The 23335-nt window shown below is 39.0% G+C and overlaps 2 protein-coding genes across 2 annotated transcripts; one reads left to right on the top strand and one right to left on the bottom strand.

Moving 5' to 3' along the window:
- Positions 1-2464: 2464 nt before the first annotated feature.
- Positions 2465-11086, top strand: LOC136676219 (uncharacterized). The gene is made up of 7 exons (XM_066653066.1): positions 2465-2661; positions 4879-4990; positions 5074-5274; positions 6301-6440; positions 6558-6824; positions 7617-7873; positions 8313-11086. Exons 2-7 carry the CDS (start codon positions 4880-4882, stop codon positions 8654-8656), a joined length of 1320 nt encoding a protein of 439 aa, XP_066509163.1. The 5' UTR covers positions 2465-2661; position 4879; the 3' UTR covers positions 8657-11086.
- Positions 11087-12078: 992 nt separating this feature from the next.
- LOC136677406 (uncharacterized) lies at positions 12079-15561 on the bottom strand. The gene is made up of 6 exons (XM_066654925.1): positions 15505-15561; positions 13390-13930; positions 13047-13128; positions 12815-12920; positions 12521-12629; positions 12079-12356 (listed from the first exon to the last, which is right to left on the bottom strand). The coding sequence occupies exons 1-6, from the start codon at positions 15547-15549 to the stop codon at positions 12079-12081; spliced, it is 1161 nt and encodes a 386-aa protein (XP_066511022.1). The 5' UTR covers positions 15550-15561.
- Positions 15562-23335: the final 7774 nt, after the last annotated feature.

Below are 23335 nucleotides of genomic sequence, written 5' to 3'. Positions count from 1 at the left end.
CCTCCTGTCCTGGTAAATTCTACCTCCACTTGAAGGAACAAATAAACTTTAAAGCTCTAATATATACACCACCAACTAGAAGGTCTTCAGGAAGCACTCTTTCTACCTGCCAGGAATTTAGGGTGTACTCACACTAGACTATCCATACCATGCCCAAGCAAAGTCCAGGTAGTTTGAAAAGTGTGAGTGCTCTGTACCATGACCAGGCACAGTTCATTTGGATGTGGTTTGCATGAATGTGAGCCCAACCCTTGCCTGGGCATGGAACGTGAACATGCTCTAAAATTCACTTTTAACACACATAGCAGCAAAAAGATTATTCTGGTTACTCATAGACATATATACAGGGTGTACTGCTGGGGTGCAAGGTTTGCTGCTAGTGTTTGCTGAGATATTTTGTAACATTTTGTAGTGCAGTATGATTAAAGGAACATCATTGCGCAACATAATCAATTAATCTAAGGCATGTTAGAGTCACTACTGAAAAATGACTACAAATAAGCCATAAATTACAATCCTGAGCTTCACTGTGCTGTGTAAAAGCACTTGTTTTCTCAAAATAAATGCCTCTGATACTCAGTCTCCAAATATTTAAACACAGTGTGAAGACAGGGTGGCAGTGGGAATGGGGAGAACCATACTCTGGCAAGGTTTGATTCAATCAGGCCAAGTGTGAGTACACCCTTAGATTGGACACAAGACTTTCTGGATAGCCAAGTGACCTTTTACCTGGTCCTATTGCATTCTGTCTGGCTACCTCTCCTTTGGCTGGCTACCTGGCCTTCAGCTAGCTACTGGCTTTTCAGGCAGCCCCCTGGCCTTCTTGTTGTCTTTTGTCAGGATGCATGCTATTCTGGCTGAGTAACTTAACTCATTGTTTCCCAAAGTAGTGGTGCGGAGCTATTGCAGGGGGGTGCAGCAAGGCAAATGAGCTACGCATATTTGAGCACTGCTAGCAAAAGATGGACAAATTTGTGAGAGCTAAACCTCCAGCAGGTGATGAGTTTTCCAAAGGGAAAACATGAAATTATGAGGCATATCTCAAAGCAAGCTCATACCAGTCACTGAAGAGATATGGGGATTAAATGTGTTATTTATGCAGAGCAAATGTGCAGGTTTTAGGCTTTTTCTCTCAGGAAGCTGTTTTATATATTTTATTATTTTTATTTTTAATTATTTTGTGCATAGAAGCAATTAGGAACAAATATGTTTAACAATGACTGTTAAGCACAATCACTTTATTTTTATTTTTTCTACAAGTAGTTGCAGTTTTGTATGAATCACCTGGCTTTTAGGCTGGCCACTTTTCTGTCCACATTTGCCACACTGGCTAGACAATCCAGCCTGGCCTCTCTGGTTCATGTGGCCAATCTGTCCACCCTAGCCACATTGACAATTCTGCCTATGCCTCCTCCCTCATCCTCCTTCTTCTCCCGTGCTCCTCTTCCTTCCTACACCTACTTCCAAATTTGTCAGAGCAGTTGTATAAGGCAAAACACTCTACTTGACTTTTAGTATACTTTTTGGTCAAAGAAATCATTCATTCATTCATTATCTGTAAGCGCTTATTGAGTTCAGGGTCGCGGTGGGTCCAGAGCCTACCTGGAATCATTGGGTGCAAGGCGGGAATACACCCTGGAGGGGGCGCCAGTCCTTCACAGGGCAACACACGCACTCACACCTACAGACAATTTTGTGTCACCAATCCACCTACCAACATGTGTTTTTGGACTGTGGGGGGAAACCCACGCAGACACGGGGAGAACACACCAACTCCTCACAGACAGTCACCCAGAGCAGGACTCAAACCAACAACCTCCAGGTCCCTGGAGCTGTGTGACTGCGACACTACCTGCTGTGCCACCGTGCCGCCCTATAGAAATCATACTCTCATTATTTTTGTAATGTACAGTGAGGTTTACTAAGGGCCCATGCACACAGATCCAGATATTTTTTAAAAACTAAGGTTTTCCTGCCTCCTATTTTGAAAATATGCCTGTCCAGACAAATAAAAAAACAGTTGCATTTACCATCCAGTCCAGTAGAATTTTTTATTTATTTATTTGTTTATTTAATTGGTTTTGCTCCTGGGCCCTCTACCTAACTGTAATTGATTTTACAGTGCTGTACTAAAATCAGTGGGCTGGGGAGGGAAAACTAAAATGGTGCAATGCTGAGCCCAACTTAGCAATGACAGGTGCTCTGTTTTCCATATTACAGCTCAGTGAAGCATCACAATGATTTTGAAGCTGTAATTTTAAAAGAAAAAATATTACATATTGTTCCTTTAAGTGACAGCTTTTGTAAAAAAAAAAAAACAGTGACTGGCATATTAAAAGTGTTACTTGGCTAAGTTTTATACATGACTAAAGTAAAGCTGATCAACCTGAGAATCTGCTTAAGCACGTTTGCGCATGCGCGTCACACACACACACACACACACACACACACACACACAGAGCCTCTCAGTTCCCTGCTGTAGCCGCTCGGTGACTCGCTGTGTAGGGAGTAGGAGCCATTTGAGGTACAGCCTGAATCCTGAGTTTCTTTTACTTAGACGCGATTTCGCCGACCCCTCGGAGATAGTATCCCGTGTTGTATTTTCACCAGTTTAATGTAAAACTGGACACTCATCACAGGAGGAGAAACACAATAAATAAGGTATATTTTCTTCTTTTCACGGAAGCTCATGAAAATCATTACTCCAACTAACGCTACAACTCCACAGTTGTCTAGCGGGGTTCAGTAACAACACAATACTGAGTTTACAGATCGAAGTTAAACATGCCCCGTTCTCAACTCTGTTATCTCACAGATGTTTCTAGAGCAAATTTCTAACGTTCAGTTTTACTGCAGACTGAAATGTCTCTTATACTCTAACATTTATTTGACTCAAAAAGGAGAGCATCGTTAATGTTAGCTGCTGATCTCAGTTGTAGAGAAAGGCCAGGTCTGGGCCTGCAGTGCTACAGCATAAAATAACGTATTAATTACGACGTTAAGTTTGATTTTTTGATTTTCTAAGTACATTAACAGTTGTATGTCATGTGAGAAAAGTTATCTTTGGATTCTAGTTAGATTTCAATTCCACCTTTAATGTTGCAGCAGCGACGTATTTGGTTTAAGGTGGAACGGAGAACTCCAGGAGACAGTTCGTAAACAACAGGGTGTTAAAAGCTAGCTACCTTTTAGCTTTACGTAGTAATTGTTTAATAATACCGAACTACCGACTAACTTATAAACAATATGAAAACTTCCACAAGCGAGCTATTAGTCTGTCGCTGTCTTCAGCAGACACTTGATAGCATCTGTAGCTAACGCTACTTTCTTATTTGGAAAGGCAAAGGGTTTAGCACCGTTAAGTTACAATTAGGCTGGGTAACTAATGCTAGCTAAAACCGAGATGTTAAACTATTTTATACCAACACTTAATTTGCTGCATTCATTTGTTCCATAAATGGCGGGTCATCAAGCTTTGCTTGAATGTTATCAGTTAGTTTAGCTAGCTAGCTATAATTTGCTAGCTACCATTTGTTTCTAAGGCAACAAGCTATTACAAGTGGCTTAGTCAAAATATGGGTTAACCCTGAATATCCACGGTGAAATTGGGTAGTTTCAAAAGTATTTTGACTCGTGAGAACAACTGATAGTCGGAAAGATAAGATCTGCATTTTTAAAGTAGCTAGCCAATCAGGACACCCACATTCTGATGAGTCCAAATCCATTTTGTTATTATTTGTTGCACTGGAATGAATGGATCAGACAGCAGTGCTGTTTGAGTTTTTAACCACCTCAGTCTTGCTGCCGAACAGAGGATAGTCCACCAACAAAAAGTTGCAGCCAGCAGTGTCCTATGGCTACTGATGAAGGAATAGAAGATGACCAACACCAACTCGGTTGGCCAGTGACGTGGGACAGAGTTTAAAAATCTAGCATAACTACTTTGACTTATTCATACTTACCAGTGCAGCACACACTAACATGCAATCGCAATGTCATGGTCACAGCAGTGCTGAGAATAATCCACCATAAAATACCTTCTCTGTGGGGGGTCTTTACAACAAAAGAACAGGGTGAAAGGGGTGGTAACAAGGTATGCAGCAGCTCATGCATAAAATGGATTAATCTTTAATATACATTCAATAATGAATATGACTAGGTTCTCCACAATATGAGCTCTTCGGGTGTTTCCTGATCGCAGCATCTATGATTGTGGGGAAAAATGTTGTCGTCCCTGGTTTGTTTATGTCAAGTTTTTCACATGTTTTAAGGTAGAATAGTAGGTTTGTGGGGAAAAACACGACTTGTTTGTATGTGGTTAAAATTAAACTTTTCTTTAAGTTTTTATTCACTCTTTGAGGTACCACCGAAAATCATTTGTAACTGGAGTTGTTTAGTTTTGTGGCACTTATGTCTGTGTCATACTACTCATCTATGGAGCAAGAATAGAGAAATATCCTAGCATATCAGATCAGGGCCCATTGTTTTTTTTTTTGTTTTTTTTTTAACCCATTTACAGACACAGGCTTCGTAAATGCATTTCATGGTGAGGAAACATCCTCAGAATTTTATTAGAAAAAAAAAGATTTTTGATTAAAATTGTAAACAACACTTTAAGTAAAAAGACATATACACCCTTTTCCACATGTTAACACTAAGGGGTCTTAGATAAATACATGTAACATGCTTTGGTCAATGTAGGTGTTCCAAATCCACAAACGTATGTGGTATTACACTGAAAATGTGATTTATTCTCTTTTAAAGAAATCACACAGAGGATCCAAGCATAAGAAAATGCATTGATTGAATGTTTGCAGATCTCCATAGGTTTCTCATGTCAGTGGTATGTGTTAAATATCTTGTGTAAAATCTTCACAGTATGGCAGAACCAAAAGCCTACACAAGGAAACTTAAACCTCGTGTGTCAAATAAGGAGCGTTTTCACTGTATCACTGCAGAGATGAATATATCACAATTTCCAGTATTAAAGGTAAGTCCAGAATTGAAATATTTTATCTTCTTTTGACTAAGAGTGTGTTTGACTAAACTAACAACAGTGACTTTATTGATTAGGACTGGCTTCCAAGTCATCATGAATATCACATCTGTGATTACAAGGCCATAAGGCAGACACCGGATCACATAGATTTTGCCACCACAATTAGAATGTCACTGTCAACTATTGAAGAAATTCAGCAGTTCATTAAAGAACTGCCCATCACCTGGAGGATTGATAGAACCAGACCACCCAAAGGACAAAGAGTTCTTTTTAAGGTAAGAAAAAAGATAATGTAAGACTTTATTGATTCCTTGGGCATATTTACTTTTTATAGCGAGGAGACACATAAGAACAAAAAATAAAAACAAAGAGCTATCGCTGAGCCTGTACATAAAAACACACAATGTGGAGCACTACACTAAAACAAGTTCCTCATGTATGTATGGGATTATTATTGCACAGAACAAATGCTATTGTATATGGCACATGACAGATTATATCACACGGATCAGCATGAAATAAAGATGAGATGAATGGATAGTGATAAGTGCGCTGATAGGCAGCTCAGATGTTAAGTGGTAGCTGGTTAGATATTAGAGTTAAGGAAAAAAGAAAAACAATGATAGTGTTTTATTGTTGAACAGTCTGACTGCAGATGGGAGGAAAGACATGTGCTTCTTTATTACACTGGTGTTGTGGATTCTGTTGCCCCCACACACTCCTCCCATAGATGAGAGGTGTTGTCAGGATGGTTGAGAGATTGGCTACCATTCTCTTTTCTGCCACCTCGTCTACAGATATGAGGACAATCCAGGACAGAACTAGTTCTTTTAACCTGTTTAATAAGTCTCTCCTTGCAGTCTCAGAGCACCTCCCCAGCACAACACTGTATAGAGGATTGTTGGTGTTACCCAGTGTTGTAAAATGTCCTTAACAGTGGTCTGCACACTGGGCCTCTGTCTCCTCAGCAGGTAGAGATGAACCCAGCCCTTTCTGTACAGGACATCTGTGTTGCTAAACAAGTCCAGTTAGTTGTTGAGGTGAAGACCCAGATAGTTATATTCCCTAGTTATTTCAACAATCCCTGTATAATCACACTGTTCTGAGGCATGCTTTTTCGGAAGGTCACCTTTCATACATGAAAGCAATTAAAGGGGTTTAACAGGGACAGTACAGGGAGATGCTCATGTACAGTTGGAGAATATGTGAGGCACAGAGTCAAGGCCAGAAATCAGTTGTTGTATTTGAGGAAAAAAAATTATTACAGGCACAATTTGTCTAAATAATACATATCCTCTAAGGTGGATTACAGATGCCATCACAACACAAAACCAAGAAAGAGTCTTGAAGGCTCTGGAAGACGGACGAAAAACACAAACTGCCCTGCAAAAATGGCTGTAACGCTGCAACGCCCGAAAGCAAGTTATGGAAGACAGTGTCGGTGGGTAGCCCCATGTTAACCCTAAACTCATTCTAGTGTTGTAAATCATATACTTCTGGACATGTATTCTTTGTAAAAGTGATATATTTATATGTTTTTAAACCTTTCTCTATATAGAAGCACAGATCCTCACATGCCAATCTTGCCAACAATAGTGCACATTACCAATGAGCACAATCATAACATCCATGTAGGAGATGCCTTGAGGTACAAGGATGTTGGTGATGAAGCTATACAAAAGCTGAGGAAGCTTTTTGAAGCTGGTCATTCACCTTCTACAGCTCTGGATGTTTTAAAATATGACCTCCAGATTGAACATGGAGATAAATTTCCAAATGCATCAGCTGATCGATCCATCTGTCCTGATCTTCAATTCTGCTACAGGTGAATATTGAACAGTTATCATTTTATATTGACTGTAGTTTAGTTAATATAATATAAACTAATTACTTGCTTTGTAAGCGGTTAATTCCTCACACACTAGCCAGCATAAAAATACACCCCTTATGTTCTACATGGTTGCAGTTTAGTCTTGAACATGGTCTTTAGTCATTTAAAAGGGAATTTCAAGGAGTACTAGCAAATAATGCCTCCTTTAGCAAGAGTGTAACAATACAAACATTTACAGGTTTAATTCAATGTTCAGTTGTAACACCAACAGAGCAGATTTTATACGACAAACATACTTAAGATTGTTTACTATCTACTGTACAAGAAACTAGTGAAATGATTTTCTAATGTATTAGCAGTTTTATATTCAACCCCAGTCCAGAAAATTTCATATACAGTCCAAAATGTAAAGAAAATCAGAATGCAATGATGTGCGAATAGTTTAGATCAAATAATTAAAGGGCTAATATGTCACTCTGTAAAATGAGTGCAATATGAGAGGAAGTTGTGGCCAAATTTGGTAAACATACATCATTTTATACAAGAACCCTGCTTATTGAGAAGATAATAACATACATTTAAGTGACTTGCACAGGATCATACATAGTACATTTTTCATGGATGGCAGCAAATCAGTTTTATCAATGTTTTGGACATTCTTTTGTCGTCATTTGTTTTATGCAAATTCCAAACATGGTTGCTTAAGGTGACCTAATAAGTTTGAATTGTGGAGTATCCGAAATATGCAGTGAAATATAAAATACATAACTTCCTCTTTTTTGGCAGGTTGTACCATCAAGTTTCTAAACCGGAGCTTTCAGTTTGTGAGGGGTCAGGGATGGCTGAAGCTTTAGAAAGGCAGATTGCCATGTTCAGCAATGTTCAACAGTGCATCGACCAATGCACCAAGCTGGCCACTGTGTCAGTCAGTCCACCTTCCACACTTCCTCCTGACCCAGACCCTATAGACACCTCCATGCCAGAGGAAGACGATTCTACACAGACCTGTGTGATGGAGCAAGAAGTGACCAAGGCAGCAGAAGGTCAGCATTCTAGGAAAATTTTATGCTAAGGATAAAGTGTAAAGAAATATATGAAAAATATTTTTTCCTTGCATAAATTATACTTACAGAGGATAGAAAAAATTAATAGTGATGCAAGTAACCAGTTAATATTAAGAAATATCTTAGTAAATTGCAAACACAGTGGTCAGCACAGCAAACACAGTTCCTTATTCACATTAGAGAATAATACATTAATTTACCAGATAAAATGACTAAACCCTTAGTAAACGAATATCAGTGATGGACACATGCATTGCCCAGCTGTACATGAGAACAAGAGACACATTAACAGTAAAATGTTATGTTTAAATATTAAATTGAAGGAAGCAACTTCTGGGTCCTCACAAAAAAAAAAAAAAAAAAAACTCAATAGAAATCAAAATGATAAAATTTTACAAAATTCACTTTTTAATTTCAGGTGCAGAGGCTGCCAACCCTGTGGACAAGTTGAAGTCATGCTTATCTGGTTTGTGTGACCTCATAGAGAAAGACTCAAGTTTATGGCCTGCAGCACATGACTTAATCAGAGGAATTGAAAAGGTCCAACACAGCCCATCGAAGCTAGCATCAGCAATGCACGCCTTTGGCTGCTATAGCTGTATGACACTAATGACAAAAAGAGTTAAACCCTTAAGGAAGCGTTCACAGACCTCGTCAGTTGCTCAAAAGCCCAAAGTTGGGAGACGTCGACTGGCCACAGCAACACCAGACAAGACATCAGTGCCTGACCTTGAGAACTGTCAGCCAGAAGACAGACAGTGATGTTCAGTCCCCCTAGCTTTGCATAGTCTGTGGCACAATGTAAAACTAGTGCTAATTTTCAGTGTGTCTGTTGCAGCCCCTAAACCTTCTGCCCATGTGGATATGTGGACACACATTCTCACACCAAGGCTTCAATGCCACTTTGTGTATATGTATATAGTTGTTTTTACAAATTTATCTCAAGTGACCAGGTGTTACAGTCTATAGTACTTTTTACAAACCTGTTCAAAACGACTCAATATTAGTATCACGTTATTATTCCATCCTCTGGCCCAAGCACATAATGCAGAAAACCTTATTTGTTGTAGGATTTTTATTATTGTTTCCTGATGCTGGGTTGCAGAAGCTATGTAAAAAGCAACATTCAAGAGGGGAAGTTATCATAATTTGCCTTGTAGTGTTAATACAATGGCACATTTTATTTCGGTCCATATCTCTTGAACTGTATAGTTCATTGCATACCATGAAATGGATAACAAAACTATTTATTGATTCACAAAGATGTCTATCATCCAAAAAAGGTGTCCTTTAGAAAGTATATTGACAGTAAATGCAAATTAATGACTGTTTTATTTTTCAAGTGAGGATTAATGTGGGTAGTTTTTGGACTCATCTAATTCACTGTTGAAAGGCTGAGTACAGTGTGGGCTAAATACTTGTATCTGTTGATGCACTCAGTGTTGCCAAGTTCTTAAGCTTCATGGTTATATTTCCCATAATCAGGAAAAAATATCAATTTTTAAAATCTGAAGATCATGTGAGAATTACCTGTTTTTGAATTGGTCATATTTATTTCAGCTTGATTCTCTTTAAATAAGTTCACTGTGTTGGGGAACGGGACTTACCAACTTAGCTTGAAGATGATATAGATATTTTTGGAAAAAATCTTGTCAGTGTCAATGCTACAGAGTTGTGTTTGGCTGAAGAACACTTACTTAATCTGTTGGTTAGAAATATGTCATAAAAAAGGAAGGATACATGTACACATTATAGTTTTGCACAAAAGCCCTAGAGGCCCATTCATTTTCTCTTCCACCTAAAGTTTCAAAATCATCAGCCACTCAGGATTCCAAAAGCAAAAATAGTAAAGGTATACTTATGTATTAGCATGATAAATGATGAGTACAAGGCGAGTTAGAAAAGCTTCTGCTTTCTTTCACAAATTGTGATCAGAATTTGTAATTTGTTTGTGTTTTGTAGGGATACATTTACATTAGTTTTTGAGGCAGTCTGGATATCAGATAAATGTAATGTAAATATTTTCTGATGCTTGAACATTTTTAAAATACAGAAATTGGCCCTAAGTCTACCTGCGTTCACATAATTGAAAACAGAACCATTAATCTGTATTGATTTACAAAGTCAGTAATAGTTTATGAAATGCAGATATTACAGTATAATAGCACAGCATTTTTTAACACATCTGCTGATATCATCCTGTCTTTAATCATTTAATATATGTTTCACCTGCTTATATTTCAATGGTCTCATTGGGTCAGACACATGTAATGACCTATGTGACCCCTTGGAAGAAATATAGATAGTGTTGCTCTGGTGTGGAACAGATTTTCTAACTCAAACGGAACATGTCAGAGTGTTCTCAGGAACCTGTAGAGTTGGGTTTACTTGTGAAGTAGAGCTGCCCCCAATACTTTCTGATTATTAGTTTCAAACATTTCTACAATATTTGCATGGACTTCCTCAGTTGCTACTGTGAACAGATTCCTATATATCGTTACTTAATAGGAAGATTTACAGTTAGTCTTGGTTCATTTGAATATTGCTTTAATGTTTTGTAAAATCAGGTGCACTTAGTCAAATAGTTTTTATGATGATCAACACTTACTCGACCAAATGAAGACGAATATCGTCGTTGTCCAAAGAAAAACGTATCTTCAAAATAGTACATTTACAGAAGGAAATAAAAACCTTCACTTTCAATGGATTTCAAGGTGAAATAAAGATTTTGGAGCATTTCTATTAGTCCATTCACCCATGAGGTTTTCACACGGTGTGAAGGACATCCATTGTGTTCAAATGGTGAAGTAAATATCAACGAAAAAGGAGATGCATGTTATTCTTTGGGCTACAATGATATATAAAGGCATTGTGTTTCACGTATAGCAGCATAATAAAGTAGAACTTTATTAGTTGTACTAATAGTTGTACTTTATAGTTTGCTGTGGTATAATTATGACCTCCAATGGTGTAGGATGTAACAGGAAAATTTTAAATTATACCATTTTAAATGTAGTTAAAAGTTATGTTTGTAGCAACTGTTCTTTTCTGCATGATGTCCTAACATCACTGGTAATAAACTCACTTCCCCCATACTTATCTGATTCTCTTGTAAACAGATCATATCATAGACAACAATTATTTCCTTTGCTCTAGTCCCAAGTGAAAGAGTTTGATGTAGTATGTAAACGATGTCCATATAAAATCTTATGAAAAATAAATTGTTTTGAATATATGGTTTTTGTTCATTTACTCCTCTGTGCTGTAAAATGAATGATAGTGGGCTTGCACATTATGTCTATTCAGCACACAACATATGAATTTACCCCATCCAACATCATTCATTTATTATCTGTAACCGCTTATCCAATTCAGGGTCACGGTGGGTCCAGAGCCTACCTGGAATCATTGGACGCAAGGTGGGGAATACACCCTGGAGGGGGCGCCAGTCCTTTACAGGGAAACACACATTCACACCTACGGACAATATTGGAGTCACCAATCCACCTACCAATGTGTGTTTTTGGACTGTGGGAGGAAACCCATGCGGACACGGGGAGAACACACCAACTCCTCACAGACAGTCATTCGGAGTGGGAATCGAACCCACAACCTCCAGGTCCCTGGAGGTGTGTGACACTACCTGCTGCACCACCGTGCCACCCCCCATCCAAATTACCAAAAAAAAATCATTATTCAACACTTCTCTCTAAGGCATTAGCAACCATTCAATAAAAACATTTTTTTTATAAGTACCTTATGTAGAATTTCAAACCAGCAACACATTCATTTTCTGGAAGTTATACTCTGTCCTGAGCCTGCTTGCCAAGCAGTTTTTTTGCTGTTGTGGGAAGACGGAGAACACGCCACACTCCTCACAGTGAGTTACCTTGCAGGCAGGGATTGAACCTACAATCCCAGAACTCTGGTGTGACCACCATTCATCCACTGTCTGTAACCACATACCCAGTTCAGGAGTCTGCACCAGACACTCATAAAGGACATTCCCAGCAAAACACATGATATTCTAAAACACAACCAGTCTCTTGAAATCTTATCTTTATTCGTTCTGCTTTGTGTAAGTGGACTGTTTCTGCTCCAGCTGATTAAAGCCCTTCCATTCCTCGTTCTGAAACAGTTCAAATGCCTGTCCAGGTGCCAGATCAGGATACGTCAAGAGCTGTTCACTGATCAGGGTAGAAGTCTCCAGCATCTCTCATTCCCTGACTAAGCTGAGCCTTTGGGGCAGTCATAGGCCTCACAGGGGCCTTTGCTTCCTCCTTCTGGCAAACAGGCACAGGTGAAGGTGCACATTTGTCTGCTGGACCTGCATGACCCTGTGCTACACTTCTCTGCCTAACTGCAGCCTTGTTCGTTGCACTGCTGACAGCTGCGGACTCCACACGAGCCTCCTCTGCCTTCCTCTGCCTAAAATGGCTTTTCAATGTGGGCACCTTGCTCCCTGTCATTATTGAAACATCATTTGCTATTTTAGTCAGTTCACTTTCACTGTTGTTGTATATTAAAATCATGAACACAGATTTCTGATATTAGTTGCCATACCATTTGTTATTGAATCTAATTTCATAGCCTTTAAGTATAAAGTTCTGCAGTACTGGAACATACCTGGTGTCACATAGGTCAAGTATTGTCTATCTAGCTTGGCAGAAGCAGGTGGAGGGACAAATGCATGGGAAATGTATAGCTCCAGAGACTTGGCCAACTGCATCTCCTCCTGATTTAGTGGATACAGAAGAAACAGAGCAAGCCTTAATATGTAGCTCATTCACTGATATTTGTTTTAGAACATGAGTTCGACTTGCCCATGTATCAGGAAATGTTCTTATTTAGACCTCATTTACAGGGCTCTTGTCAATACAGAAGCTGTTGTACAGCGCATGTATGAAGTGTGTGTCTCACCTCCATGATGGTTCTCTGGCAGTCGTGATGTAGCTTGGCCAGCAGGAATTTTGCTTTACGCTCTGCCCCGTCATACACCAGTTTCAAGCGCTTTAACTTTCTCTTCCTGTTTAAAAAACAGACATTAAAAAGGGATGAATGTGTGGAAAGTGACCTAAATACTACATCATTGTCTCGTTACAAACTCTGTTCTTTCTGCTAGGATTTGTTTTAAAGCAAAAAAACTAAATACCTTTCCTCTTCCTGCTTCCTGATGAACTCAGACACTTTCTTCCTCTGTGTAGAGAAGCCTTCCCATTTTGGGATCTTGCTTCCTATAATTAGTTGTAAAATATACATGTCATTTTCTATTCTAAAGATTAGTTGTGATAGCATTAGCTGTTGGAAGATGTCTTTATATTCTGTAAGTTACATAAGTAATGGTTAAGTTCAGGTTTGTGTCTATTTTAACTTCTAATAGATTAGAAATCTATTAATTAGCAATGAGCAGTTTACTGGAATGCTACAAAACCACTGTTGACTTCATTTCTGCTCTGTAGTGATCTAGGACTCATTTTTCCAATGCTGATACTTACCTGGTTCATAGTAGACCTTTTTCTGTCGCATGTGGCAGACGAGGTTTACTGGTGTAGGCGGCCTGGGTGGGACATGCCTACTGAAGCTCATGGGCTTTACGTTCTGAGCTGCTATTTCAGCCTGCACATGCTGGCCCTGCCGCTCTGGGGAATGATACCTCAGTAAAGGTGCATCAACATCCAGATCAAAGAAATTAGACATGCTGCTGCATATCTTCCTCTGTGTGCTGAGGCGTATGGAGGGTATCTGCGACCCAAAGGGGGAGCTCTCCTGCACAACAGCCACATTTGAGATTCGAACCCTGCAAAGAGACGTCAGCTTTTGTCGACGTGGTTCCAGTGGTGGGGAAGGCTTCAACATGGGTCGACGGCGAATGGGATCCACAACACCCATTTGATCCTTCTCGCTGAACCTTCCAAGGAGTCTCCTGTCGGACTGCTGATCCAGTGCTTGTGCTGAATTCTGGATTGAGCTCTGGATCCGTTTTAGGATGGACTCCTGGATCTGCTCCATTCTATCTAGGTTGTTAAAGATGGAGTCCTAGTTTTGAAACAGAAAAAAATATATTCCACACATCATTCTAAACACCAGGATCTACACAGGCTTTATTTAATTTGGCCTGTCAAAGCCAAATGACTGTTTTTTTTTCTTATTATTAAGTTGGCTAGGAAGAGCCAACTTGCTGTTGTTCATATCTTTTTATTATTACTCTTCTTACGGTTTTTGGATTGCTCCTCCTCCTAGACAGGAGTAGAGCCTAGAGAAGGCAGAGCCACAAAACTTCACAGGATCATAGACCTACAGCCAATTACATTGCTTATGCTTTGTTGGTTTCTGAATACGAGCTTCCAAAGTGGGAATTTTTGGAATACATTGAACAAAATTTCAAACTGCTGTACTGTGGTTTCTACCTATGAGATTTCATGAGACCTGGGCACACCAGAACCCATCACGTGAAGTCTGAGATCAATCACACTCATCCATTTCATTTCATCCCTTGTTCAATATCTATTTCTTCTAAAATCTTCATTCTTTCACCTAGACACTTAATTTAAATTTTAAATGGCAGGAATTTTAAAATAATGTACAATTATATGTACAACAAAATGTGTCTTCAGCATTTAAACCGTCTGTGGCAGCAAAGACACGCACACTAGTGAACTAGGGGCTGTGAACACACACCCAGAGCAGTGGGCAGCCATCCCCAGTGCCCAGGGAACAGTTGTGGGCAACTGCCCATATTTTGAGGACTGAGTGATCAAGAAACACTAGTAACGTCACATAGGAAAAGTACGGTATCATTTGCCACCCCATGAAAATTGTCTGGCTGCACCACTAATTACACACAGACTCATACATATACAGCCTAATACACAGCTATATCAGCATAAGGGACTGACTTAGGGGGACTTAGGGAACCCCCAGATAAATGTGGCAGGATTTTTAAGGTGTAATGTGAAGTTACAGCAGCAGCTTTTTGAACATGGCAGTCTTAATAAAAACATTAACATAAAAGTAATAATAATTTATTTAAAACTTGTTGAGGTCAGATGTAATAAAAACTGCTGTTAATCTTTCAGCACTGAATCCAATGCACTGAAACAAAAAAGATCTTATATATAAAGACAACAGAACATGAAATTCCTAATTTGTTCTTTGTATCTAATAAATTAGAGGGGAAAGGTTTGTGGAAGAATTAGAATTTGGCTTGTCAAATATTGCTAACACTGTTGCAACATTAGCTTATCCTGCTTGATAGCCACAATCCAATACTGCCATTTAAATACCACCAGCTTAAAAAGACAATACATTTTAAACGTGCCCTTAAAAAATTACCATCTCAAATAACCCTTAAACTCTAAAAAACTGCAAGGATTTTTTGACCTCTACATTAAAAACAAATCCACCTTTTAAAACTCTCACTTTATTTAGACTTCCAGTTTAAGTAAACAACCACATCAAATAAACGGACGCATTAAAAAAAATTACCACCTTTATATTAATCTTTTCTTCAATTCCATTTAAAGTGTATTTTCAACTGTTAAATCAATTAATGTTAACACTTTCTGCAAAAGAATGAAACATAATTAATAAAATAAAGTTCTTTTTCTTACCTGTTTTCTCCTGCTGTTCTCTTTTAGTGAACGCTCTCTACTCATCTCTGCAAGCAGTTGGTGATGATTCCTTCAAATAATGAAAATGCTGTAAGACGGGCCCCTATATATACACCTGTTGGTGTGGCTTCATTATGACATCATATCACTAGGAGTGACCCTTTTCACACAACTGCCAACCTTTATGATGTCATTTTGGTCTGTGAAGAATATGGCCCTTGCAGAGGCTTTTTTTTTGTTTGTTTTTTGTTTTTTTTGTTTTTTTGGTGGTACAACAAGCACTGGTTAAAAAAACACTGCACTGTCATACAAGCCACCATCACTTTGACAAGAAGGCTGAGGTGACGGTGGGTACACAGACACAGGGAGAGACCCATTATGGCAAGACTCTCATCACAAGAAGACCCCATTTTACCACTGAAAACACTGATACCATAAGACTCAGCATGCACAAAGGCTCAATGAAAACATTTTCAAGCAACTAAAGCAGGCTGAACTCAACAAGAAATAAGTCTCTAACTTTTTATATTTAGATATTAATATATTCAATCACTGATTGCTTGAAATTGAATTAAACCTCTACAAGTGTGGGGTGTATTTTAATATGGAATGATATGTTTGACTGAGGGCGGCACGGTGGCGCAGCAGGTAGTGTCGCAGACTGTCTGTGTGATGTGTGGTGTATTCTCCTTGTGTCCGCGTGGGTTTCCTATCACAGTCCAAAAACACACGTTGGTAGGTGAATTGGCGACTCAAAAGTGTCCGTAGGTGTGATTGTGTGACTGTGTGTGTGTTGCCATGTGAAGGACTGGCGCCCCCTCCAGAGTGTATTCCCGCCTTGCGCCCAATGATTCCAGGTAGGCTCTGGACCCACCTCAACCCTGAACAGGATTAGCAGTTACAGATAATGAATGAATGTTTGCATGATTTATTATTTTTTTATTATGTGGCTGAATTTTAACTTGTAAATTTTTATTCACTGTTTGAATGACCACTGAATCTCGTTTGTAACTCGAGTTCTTAAGTTTTGTAGCACATTCGGTAATGCAGTCGTCTCCTGTGTTTGGAGACATTTCCACCTTAAGTGATCTGAAACAGCAAAGATAAGTCAATATTACTAACTTATGGAGCAGGAATCGAGCAATCCTCATTTCCATTCATGATTTTCAACCTTTGGATTTCTCTCTATTGTCTAAAAAAAGAGAGGGAGATAAAGCCTAGCATACTGGATGAGACCGTTTGTGTGTTTTTTACTCATTTACAGACACAGGGGCTTCTTAAACATGCTAGAGCAGTTTCAAGTATGCAAACAGACTGGAGAGCTAGCAAATGGAAACATTTTCTGAATTTTATAAACCATTTTTAACTTCAGTGGTTAACTTTGCCTTTAAGTAGTTGTCATTTTATAAGAAAATTATTTACCTTGGAGAAGAATGTAGAGTGAAGCTCACCAAAAATTCCAGACCTGGGGTACCTGCTTGTGCTAAAGTTAGCGTGTACAAGACTTTCACAAATCTGTTGTTGAATATTATTGTTTAAACAACATCATCATGAGGAAGAATGACTGCCGATTCACTGTTTAACTACAGATAACCAAGCTGTGTAAGGTTCCATTTTGGAAAATCTACCTATTGTCTATGAAGGCAGTGGGGAGAAATACAGCTCATATACTGAGGCAATGGCAACATCTTCAATCATGTCTTCAGTTTCTGCTATATTTAAGTACACTTTTTTCACACTGAACCTTTAAAGCACTTTCTTGTTTTCACACATAATAAGCTGAACTTATTGTTGGACCAAGTTTTAACAAATTTACCAAGTGTGCTCAGAGACGTTTTATGTTAGTTTAAACACAGTAAATGTGTTATCGACTTGAGTTACTGAACACACAAATGTGTTATTATTGCACAATACATGTTTATTGTGTGTAATCTAGGTACTGATTTAAAAACACCCCCCCCCCCAAAAATAAAAAAAATAAATAAATAAATAAAACAGGAAAAAATATATAAAATAAACAGCTATTTATTTATCAGAGAAACAATAGTTTCACAGCATAAGACATGCAGTTTTACTCAAATGCACCTTTCATTTGTGAAAGTATAATGCCTATTAAAAGCAGCTATAATAATTAAATGGCATTAAAACATGTTGGACATTTAATTATTTAAAAACGTAACTTTATAGGGGAACAAAAATTATATTTCTTAACATTTAATTTCACTTAAAGGGGAACTCCACAGATTTATTTATTATTTTTTGTTTTAAAGTCTCCAAAGAATTGTTCTAATCACTATTTTACCATTATAACATAAAATCAAAAACTCCAAAGACATGTGGAGGTTCACCAGTGGTTTTGATTATTATCTGTGTTGTAGATATTGAGAACCCAGGGTCCATGCTGAATAAATATGTTCATATTTACAGGAGATAATTATATTTAAGTACATTTTAAAAAATGGTAATGTCATTTAAGTTGCTGAAAAGAAATAATCAAAAATAGCACATTCATAAAACCACAATAGCACATAGATATAGAAAACCTTGTGGTTTTATTTCTTTTAACTTCTGAACCTATACAATCTTTTATCTTGTGGTGTTGGCATTACTAAACCTTGACAGTTTATCAAGGGATCAAACATCTACAGCACCATTTATATGTCATAGATGTTTGTTTACTTCTCTACATATACATAAACATGCTCAAAGTACTTGACTGAAATAATCTTTTTAAACATCAATTCAAATCACCAAATAACTTAGTAGTGAGTCATTAAATTTTGCAAACTACGTAGTTTTTTTTTTCAAAATCTTTTTACCATGTCACATTTCTTGTTACCTCCATATGTGTGAGGCATATCCAAAATAGGGCAAATACCTTTGGAGGTTTCCAGTCCTGGTGAGGGAATGCTTGGCTATTGATCTGCACCGGGTGAATGTTTTCTGGACTGCAGACTTGATTTAGGATATGTTATCTCCAGGTGGTCTAAGTCTTTTCATCAAGTTCATCCACGCAGGTTTTCCCGTACCAATGTCCCATTACTGGTAGAATTTGGTCCATCACTGCTTTAATCACACATCCTGTAATGTCACTGACAATGCTCTAGATGCCAGCAGATGATGTCTCATTTCCACACAATATATAAATTTAAATTGAAAAATCAAATGTGAAATGCCCTTGTTGACTGAACACTTTTGACACAAAGAACAAATACTGTGTTAAATCTTTTATTACATTGTTTTCTTACAGCAGTGAAGTCTAAAATTTAACACAAGTTAAAAAGAAAATAAAAATAAATCTTAAATAGTGACCAAGAAAATATTACAGAATCTTAAATCTTTTTTATTAACGTTTTAACATTTTGTCTGTTTTTTTTTTTTTTTTAATTCTATGAAATTCTTTTGCTAGAATTTTAATTAAAAATAATAATTCAAGGTGTTCCAGGCTGTCCCTTATGTAAGCTCGTCTCTGCCACATAAAATAATTTTAAAAAAGGCACCCATTTTTTTCAGTAATATGCAAGTTGCTATCTCAATATTTCAAGATACTATCTCATTATTTTGAGATACTAAGTCAAGACTGAGTTTTAGGCTTCAATTGCAGAAAGACTTTTATTTTGATGAGCCTGAATACGGGTGGAGTCGGAAACCACTGTTTTTACTGCCGGAGTACTTGCCTGAATGTGGTAGAGTGTTGCCTTTATCGATAATCACATTTAGACACTCGTCTATCACTGGGGCTGAGGTGGCCGAGGTGGTAAGGAAACTCCTTGGCAGTAGGGCCCCGGGGGTGGATGAGGCTCGCCCTGGGTTCCTCAAGGCTTTGGATATTGTGGGGCTGTCCTGGCTCATACGTCTTTGCAACATCGCCTAGACATCGGGGGCAGTGCCTCTGGACTGGCCGACTGGGGTGGTGGTTCCTCTTTTTAAAAAGGGGGATCAGAGGGTGTGTTCCAACTATAGGGGGATCACACTCCTCAGCCTCCCCGGTAAGGTCTATGCAGGGGTACTGGAGAAGAGAGTCAGACTGAGAGTTGAACCTCGGATCCAGGAGGAACAATGCGGATTCCGCCCCGGTCGTGGAACACAGGACCAGCTCTTTACCCTCGCTAGGATCCTGGAGGGTGCATGGGAGTTTGTTCAACCAATCTACATGTGTTTTGTGGATCTGGAGAAGGCATTCGACCGTGTCCCTCGGGGTATTCTGTGGGGGGTGCTCAGGGAGTATGGGGTACTGGGCTCTTTGCTACGAGCTATCCAGTCCCTGTACAAACAGAGCAGGATTCTGGTTCGTATGGCTGGCAGTAAGTCTGACTGGTTTCCAGTCAGAGTTGGAGTCCGTCAGGGCTGCCCGTTGTCACCGGTTCTGTTCATAATTTTTATGGACAGAATTTCTCGGCGTAGCCAAGTGGCGGAGGGTGTCCGGTTTGGTGGTCTCAGGATTCCATGTCTCCTTTTTGCAGATGATGTGGTCTTGTTGGCTTCATCGAGCCAGGACCTCCAGCTCTTGCTGGACCAGTTTGCAGCCGAGTGTGAAGCGGTAGGGATGAGGATCAGCACCTCCAAGTCCGAGTCCATGATGTTCAGTCGGAAAAGGGTGGAGTGCTCTCTCCAGGTTGGAAGTGAGATCCTGCCTCAAGTGGAGGAGTTTAAATACCTTGAGGTCTTGTTCACGAGTGAGGGAAAGATGGAGCGTGAGATTGACAGGCGTATCGGTGCAGCGTCAGCAGTAATGCGGGCTCTGTACCGGTCCGTTGTGGTGAAGAGAGAGCAGAAGAGCAAAGCTCTCAATTTACCGTTCAATCTATGTCCCAACCCTCACATATGGTCACGAACTTTGGGTAGTGACCGAAAGAACGAGATCGCGGGTACAAGCGACTGAAATGAGTTTTCTCCGCAGGGTGTCTGGACTCTCCCTTAGAGACAGGGTTAGGAGCTCAGGCATCCAGGAGAGACTCGGAGTGGTGCCGCTGCTCCTCCACATCGAGAGGAGCCAGTTGAGGTGGTCCGGGCATCTGGTCTGGATGCCTCCTGGTGAGGTGTTCTGCGTATGTCCAACGGGACACGCTGGAGAGACTACATGTCTCGACTGGCCTAGGAACGCCTCGTTATACCCCCTGAGGAGCTGGAGATGGTGGATGGGGAGAGGGAGGTCTGGGTTTCTTTGCTCTGACTGCATCCTCCGCCACCCGGACCCGGATAAGCGTTGGATAATGGATGGATGGATGGATGGATGGATGGATACCCAAATATTGGGAGCCAGTCCTATTGTTAAAAAATCAGTCCTCAGCGCCCTCTCTTTGGCCACACTCTGTATAATGTGACCTGTATCTGAACAGATCATGCTCCTGAACTGATCCGCATGCGCAAAGGATGAGGCTTGAGGCGCTGACCAGAAGAAAATGTTTCACACAAAGCACTTTCGTTTTTTAAATGAAGGAATGGGACCGGACTGTGCAACGCTGTATCACAAAACCTCCCTTTTCTTTGTGAGCTCTATGTTAAAGACAGAGTATTAATTAAAGACTGTAAAGGATATTAAAATGTGAACGGATATAATATTTTAAAAACTTTGAGAGTGAATAATTTATATTTCAGGGTAACATTGCCCATTTTTATAAAACATAAGCAGGTTTTGTTAAATAAAATGTATAAAAATATCTAAATTTATTTTCTAAAAGAGTGACACAAAATTATGTAGTGTAATCTAGTATTTATATGACACATTCAGGTGTTTGAAAAAAATAATACTTGAATTACTATTAAATACTGTTTTGTGCAAACTTTATAATTTTTTGTGGACTGTAAATTAGCATTTATGTATTTGTGGCTTGTTTTCTGCTTGGAGCTTTAGAAATTAAACACTCATTTTTGCACCCTAAATTATACATTAAAACATTAAAATCAGAAGGTCTAACTAAAAGCAGGGACACTTCTTCTTACAGTTATACACGGCATGTGCAGACATTTATGGAAAACAGTAGGGACCAGTAAGACATTTCCTGTCTTGTACTCTATTGGGATGGCCTTAGAGTAGAATTCTCTCTCTCTCTCTCTCTCTCTCTCTCTCTCTCTCTCTCTCTCTCTCTTCAATTTTTCAATTCAAGGTGCTTTATTGACATGATAAATTATTTACATTTGTATTGTCAAAGCCTGGGTTACAATTTTAAAAGGTTAAGAAGAACAAATATTTAAGTAAACAATAAAATATTGAATTAAATTAATACAGGGTGTAACTTATTAGAAATGTGGAAACAGTAACATTTACCACTAACACTGGACTGGAACTGGGGGAAAAGGTAATATATGGGGTCAGTGTGTGTGTGTGTTTGTGTGTTTGACAGGGTCACTCACTGTCCCTTTTGCGTTGGCAGGCGAGGACGTATCGGGCTGCGAGAGTGCAGCTCTCTCTCTGTTCTCCCAGCAGATACGGGAGTCTGTGGGGGTCAGGGCCGTGAAGGACGGGTGTGTTTTACTAAATTTAATGTAGAACTCAACAGTGGTCTGCACACTGGGCCTCTGTCTCCTCAGCAGGTGGAGATGAACCCGGCCCTTCCTATACAGGACATCTGTGTTGCTAGACAAGTCCAGTTAGTTGCTGAGGTGAAGACCCTTATAGTTATATTCCCTCGCTATTTCAACAATCCCTGTATAATCACACTGTTCTGAGGCAAGATTTTTCAGAAAGGTCACCTTTCATACACAAAGGCAATTAAAAGGGTTTAACAGGGACAGTACAGGGAGATGCTCACGTACAGTTGGAGATGATGTGAGGCACAGAGTCAAGGCCAGAAATCTGTCACAAATTGTCTGAATAATAGATATCCTCTAAGGTGGATTACAGATGCCATCACAACACAAAACCAAGAAAGAGTCTTGAAGGCTCTGGAAGACGGACGAATAACACAAACTGCCCTGCAAAAATGGCTGTAACGCTGCAACGCCCGAAAGCAAGTTATGGAAGACAGTGTCGGTGGGTAGCCCCATGTTAACCCTAAACTCATTCTAGTGTTGTAAATCATATACTTCTGGACATGTATTCTTTGTAAAAGTGATATATTTATATGTTTTTAAACCTTTCTCTATATAGAAGCACAGATCCTCACATGCCAATCTTGCCAACAATAGTGCACATCACCAATGAGCACAATCATAACATCCATGTAGGAGATGCCTTGAGGTACAAGGATGTTGGTGGTGAAGCTATACAAAAGCTGAGGAAGCTTTTTGAAGCTGGTCATTCACCTTCTACAGCTCTGGATGTTTTAAAATATGACCTCCAGATTGAACATGGAGATAAATTTCCAAATGCATCAGCTGATCGATCCATCTGTCCTGATCTTCAATTCTGCTACAGGTGAATATTGAACAGTTATCATTTTATATTGACTGTAGTTTAGCTAATATAATATAAACTAATTACTTGCTTTGTAAGCGGTTAATTCCTCACACACTAGCCAGCATAAAAATACACCCCTTATGTTCTACATGGTTGCAGTTTAGTCTTGAACATGGTCTTTAGTCATTTAAAAGGGAATTTCAAGGAGTACTAGCAAATAATGCCTCCTTTAGCAAGAGTGTAACAATACAAACATTTACAGGTTTAATTCAATGTTCAGTTGTAACACCAACAGAGCAGATTTTATACGACAAACATACTTAAGATTGTTTACTATCTACTGTACAAAAAACTAGTCAAATGATTTTCTAATGTATTAGCAGTTTTATATTCAACCCCAGTCCAGAAAATTTCATATACAGTCCAAAATGTAAAGAAAATCAGAATGCAATGATGTGCGAATAGTTTAGATCAAATAATTAAATGGCTAAT

The sequence above is a fragment of the Hoplias malabaricus genome, chromosome X2, assembly GCF_029633855.1.
Source record: "Hoplias malabaricus isolate fHopMal1 chromosome X2, fHopMal1.hap1, whole genome shotgun sequence".
NCBI classification, from domain to species: domain Eukaryota; kingdom Metazoa; phylum Chordata; class Actinopteri; order Characiformes; family Erythrinidae; genus Hoplias; species Hoplias malabaricus.
Note: the sequence above shows the minus strand (reverse complement) of the source record. Positions and strands in the feature narration are given on the sequence as shown.

Bases quoted from the DNA above. Each gene is read 5' to 3' on its own strand.
- LOC136677406 (XM_066654925.1), bottom strand. From the start codon at position 15,549: ATGAGTAGAGAGCGTTCACTAAAAGAGAACAGCAGGAGAAAACAG. The intron at 13,931-15,504 runs GTAAGAAAAAGA...TTTCAAAACTAG, and splicing joins AGAACAGCAGGAGAAAACAG to GACTCCATCTTTAACAACCT. The intron at 12,921-13,046 runs GTATTTAGTTTT...TTTTTTAAACAG, and splicing joins AGGAAGCAGGAAGAGGAAAG to GAAGAGAAAGTTAAAGCGCT.
- LOC136676219 (XM_066653066.1), top strand. From the start codon at position 4,880: ATGGCAGAACCAAAAGCCTACACAAGGAAACTTAAACCTCGTGTGTCA. The intron at 6,441-6,557 runs GTGGGTAGCCCC...TTCTCTATATAG, and splicing joins AGTTATGGAAGACAGTGTCG to AAGCACAGATCCTCACATGC. The intron at 6,825-7,616 runs GTGAATATTGAA...CTTTTTTGGCAG, and splicing joins GATCTTCAATTCTGCTACAG to GTTGTACCATCAAGTTTCTA.